This window comes from Cherax quadricarinatus, chromosome 39 (assembly GCF_038502225.1).
Source record: "Cherax quadricarinatus isolate ZL_2023a chromosome 39, ASM3850222v1, whole genome shotgun sequence".
NCBI classification, from domain to species: Eukaryota; Metazoa; Arthropoda; class Malacostraca; order Decapoda; family Parastacidae; genus Cherax; species Cherax quadricarinatus.
The window spans coordinates 27,045,313-27,050,312 of record NC_091330.1 but is presented as its reverse complement, the minus strand read 5'-3'; the positions used below and the strand labels follow the sequence as shown (position 1 = coordinate 27,050,312).

The 5,000-nt window shown below is 32.6% G+C and overlaps 1 protein-coding gene across 5 annotated transcripts in view; it reads right to left on the bottom strand.

Annotated features, from left to right (window-relative positions):
• Window positions 1-5,000, bottom strand: part of LOC128696401 (protein turtle-like) — a 1,392,149-nt gene that overhangs the window by 589,894 nt on the left and 797,255 nt on the right. For 4 of the 5 annotated variants that reach the window (XM_070092535.1, XM_070092536.1, XM_070092538.1 and 1 more), the window contains exon 14: window positions 2,139-2,210. The exons of the other annotated variant lie outside the window; for it this stretch is intronic. In XM_070092535.1, the coding sequence (XP_069948636.1) occupies window positions 2,139-2,210 (72 nt within the window). The remainder of the gene's footprint in view (window positions 1-2,138; window positions 2,211-5,000) is intronic. 5 annotated transcript variants of the gene reach the window in all.

The following is a 5,000-nucleotide window of genomic DNA, read 5'->3' as shown; positions in this document are numbered from 1 at the left end:
CTGTAAGGTTTAGGATAAGCACTGTGTACAACACAAACACTTGTTTATTTCCCAGAAATTTGGCATAAAAAACAGGGTCGTAAGTCGAGTCGTCGTATGTCAAGCAGGTCGTAAGTCGGATGGTAGGTGTATACATATATATATGTATATATATACTATAGTGGTACCCTGAGATTTGGCCACCTCCCAACTCGAACAATTATGAGAGTGTATTATTGCAAGTGCATTTGTAAGTGTATTTTTGGGGTTTGAAACAGACTAACCTAATTTACATTATTCCTTGTGGGAACAAATTCGTTTGGTAACGGCACTTGAGCAGCCTTCTGGAACGAATTATGGCCGAAACTCAGGGTTCCACTGTGTGTGTGTGTATATATATATGTGTGTGTGTGTATATATATATATATATATATATATATATATATATATATATATATATATATATATATATATATATATATAGTATATATATATGTATATATAAATTAATACAAAAATACATATGTACAAATAAATACTTACACACATACATACATACAAATATACATACATACATACATACATACACACACAAACATATATACATACACAATTCATTTGTCTGGCAAAACGTCTTTTAGAAAATAAGCCAAGTTGGCAAGTAATTATAATGTGTAATATGTGCACTATACATATGCATGTGCATTTGTGTGTATGTGTGTGTGTGTGTGTGTGTGTGTGTGTGTGTGTGTTTTATATATATATATATATATAGATATATATATATATATATATATATATATATATATATATAATGTCATGTGAAATAGGTAAAACTTGTGATTTTTGGCTTAAACAACAACGCTCTTATTGCCGAATAAGAGAAGCAAAAGTTTGTGTAAGCAATAATTTCGCAAAAGTCATTTTGAACCTAATGAAAAAATATATTTCATTGTGTTTACTATCAAATTATTGTAAACTTATCTAAAATACATTTAGCTGGATTAGACTAAATTAAATTGTGCTTGTAATAAAGTTAGCTAAGTTTTTTCAAGTTATTTTGGTACAAAATTATTAATTTTTACATTAACATAAATAAAAAAAATCTTTAAATGTATAAGAGTACACTTAATTTTAAATGAGTTCTTGTTAATTGGCCAGGTTTACATATTCAGCATATATATATATATATATATATATATATATATATATATATATATATATATATATATATATATATATATATATATATATACATGTATACACATGTGTGTGTGTGTACATAAATACATATAATATTTAATGCTCTCTTACAAATAAAAAAATCATTACATTTAAAATATTCTGTACATGCAACATGTAGAAAATTCTAACCTATATCATAATTACAGTTTGAACAAAATAAAATTAATTATGAAATAAAGCAAAGAGAGTTTTGAATTTACAACAAAAACAAAACCAACTGAAAAATTCAACTGCAAGAAGGACCGGGAGGAATGCTAAATAATTTTCCTCTTCTTATTTTCTCTTCAAGAAGAAAGTGGAGCCTCTTATGTTTTGTTTCTGACAGAAGATCAGTGATGTTTGTAGTTGTATTTATCAATGTGAATATAAGATGCTGCATACCATATATGTGTGTATGTCATGCAGAACTATTTGTAATAATACATGCGCTATGTTTTGCAGTGGTGGACTTTTCTGTTTTGTCTAAAGCTACACATGCCTTTTGAAGAAGTCTGTGTAAGTGGCGATTCTGAAAGTGAAATGATGTAGGGATGTAGATAATGAACTGAGAAGTGAGTGAAATATTGCATGGTATATGAAGACAGAACTTACACCAAAAATACAAAATAGAATTGTAATGCAAGGGTTTAACCCTCTTCAAGTATATGAGCGCAAGCAAAGCAAATGCTAGATTGTCTACATGAAGTACTATAAAGTTGCCATAAACATAATGAGCTAAGTGAAGATATCACACTAGAGAACAATAACTATGTTGCTAACATATACACTTAACGTGCACGTAACAAGTAGAGTCAAGCGTAATCTACTACAAAATACATATATAATGACTAAAAACATGAACATCAACTTAAAATAACTTAAAGATTTCTAGGAGAATGAAATTGACAGAGAATAAGGAGAAAAAGAAACCTTACCGGGACCAGGTGTTGTAGAGGTTTCAACTGTAGACGAGTGAGTCCCAGGTGGCTGTGCAGGACCTCCACCAGCTATCCATGGCCAAGCGGAGGCGAGGTTAGAAGCCAGAAGAAAAGCCCGGAGAGAAGAAAACATGTAGTAAGAATAAAGGAAGCCAGGCAGAAGTCAGGTTTCAAAAAAAGAGTAGGTGAGGAAGAGGGAAGAGAGAGATTAACCAAGGAAGAATTAAGAATAGGGAACAAGGAAAATATGAAATACATAAATGGTTTAAGGGCAGTGAAAGAGAAGATGGAATGAGAGAAAAAGGGAGAGGGTAGGAAGGAAAATAGGTGACAGAAAGAAACAAATATAGACAGAAGATAGCCTCATGGATAAAGAGAAGAAAATACAGATTGCAAAGACATAAGAATCTCAAAGTGTAATATTGGAAGAACAATAAAGGAGACAAAAGATAAGAAAATTGATTCAGCTGGGCAAAACAATTATAAAAATATGAAGATGCAGGAAGGAGAACAAACAAAGAAGTGAAAACTTGTAACAAAATAGAGGGAGGGAAATAACTGTAAGAATAGGAAACGAAGCAGATAGAGTGAGGGTGGATAATTGCAAGAACGAGGGTAAGAGGCAGGGAGAGTGGATAATTGCAAGAATAAGTGTGAAAGGCATTAAGGGTGGATAAATAAAAGAGAGAAAGGTAAAGGAAATAAATATAAACATGTAAACAGAAGAGATAAACACAGTGTTATCTCCATTATTCTTTTTCATTCCTATGATCTCTTATTCCAATTCTTCTTTTAGAGAGGTAACATTTTCCTGTGTATCTCCTCTTTTCCTTCCAGCTCTTGTTCTAGTTATTTTAATAACTTTTCCTCAGTGAACTTCATTATATATATATATATATATATATATATATATATATATATATATATATATATATATATATATATGTATATATATATATATATATATATATATATATATATATGTATATATATATATATATATATATATATATATATATATATATATATATATATATATATAGATATATATATATATATATATATATATATATATATATATATATATATATATATATATATATATATATATATATATATATATATATATATGTGGATTAAAGTAAAGGTTGGATGCGAGAAGTGGGTCATAATAAGCGTGTATGCACCTGGAGAAGAGAGGAATGCAGAGGAGAGAGAGAGATTTTGGGAGATGTTAAGTGAATGTATAGGAGCCTTTGAACCAAGTGAGAGAGTAATTGTGGTAGGGGACCTGAATGCTAAAGTAGGAGAAACTTTTAGAGAGGGTGTGGTAGGTAAGTTTAGGGTGCCAGGCGTAAATGATAATGGGAGCCCTTTGATTGAACTTTGTATAGAAAGGGGTTTAGTTATAGGTAATACATATTTTAAGAAAAAGAGGATAAATAAGTATACAAGATATGATGTAGGGCGAAATGACAGTAGTTTGTTGGATTATGTATTGGTAGATAAAAGACTGTTGAGTAGACTTCAGGATGTACATGTTTATAGAGGGGCCACAGATATATCAGATCACTTTCTAGTTGTAGCTACACTGAGAGTAAAAGGTAGATGGGATACAAGGAGAATAGAAGCATCAGGGAAGAGAGAGGTGAAGGTTTATAAACTAAAAGAGGAGGCAGTTAGGGTAAGATATAAACAGCTATTGGAGGATAGATGGGCTAATGAGAGCATAGGCAATGGGGTCGAAGAGGTATGGGGTAGGTTTAAAAATGTAGTGTTAGAGTGTTCAGCAGAAGTTTGTGGTTACAGGAAAGTGGGTGTGGGAGGGAAGAGGAGCAATTGGTGGAATGATGATGTGAAGAGAGTAGTAAGGGAGAAAAAGTTAGCATATGAGAAGTTTTTACAAAGTAGAAGTGATAAAAGGAGGGAAGAGTATATGGAGAAAAAGAGAGAGGTTAAGAGAGTGGTGAAGCAATGTAAAAAGAGAGCAAATGACAGAGTGGGTGAGATGTTATCAACAAATTTTGTTGAAAATAAGAAAATGTTTTGGAGTGAGATTAACAAGTTAAGAAAGCCTAGAGAACAAATGGATTTGTCAGTTAAAAATAGGAGAGGAGAGTTATTAAATGGAGAGTTAGAGGTATTGGGAAGATGGAGGGAATATCATGAGGAATTGTTAAATGTTGATGAAGATAGGGAAGCTGTGATTTTGTGTATAGGGCAAGGAGGAACAACATCTTGTAGGATTGAGGAAGAGCCAGTTGTGAGTGTGGGGGAAGTTCGTGAGACAGTAGGTAAAATGAAAGGGGGTAAGGCAGCCGGGATTGATGGGATAAAGATAGAAATGTTAAAAGCAGGTGGGGATATAGTTTTGGAGTGGTTGGTGCAATTATTTAATAAATGTATGGAAGAGGGTAAGGTACCTAGGGATTGGCAGAGAGCATGCATAGTTCCTTTGTATAAAGGCAAAGGGGATAAAAGAGAGTGCAAAAATTATAGGGGGATAAGTCTGTTGAGTATACCTGGCAAAGTGTATGGTAGAGTTATTATTGAAAGAATTAAGAGTAAGACGGAGAATAGGATAGCAGATGAACAAGTAGGCTTTAGGAAAGGTAGGGGGTGTGTGGACCAGGTGTTTACAGTGAAACATATAAGTGAACAGTATTTAGATAAGGCTAAAGAGGTCTTTGTGGCATTTATGGATTTGGAAAAGGCGTATGACAGGGTGGATAGGGGGGCAATGTGGCAGATGTTGCAGGTGTATGGTGTAGGAGGTAGGTTACTGAAAGCAGTGAATTGTTTTTACGAGGATAGTGAGGCTCAAGTTAGAGTATGTAGGAAAGAGGGAAATTATTTCCC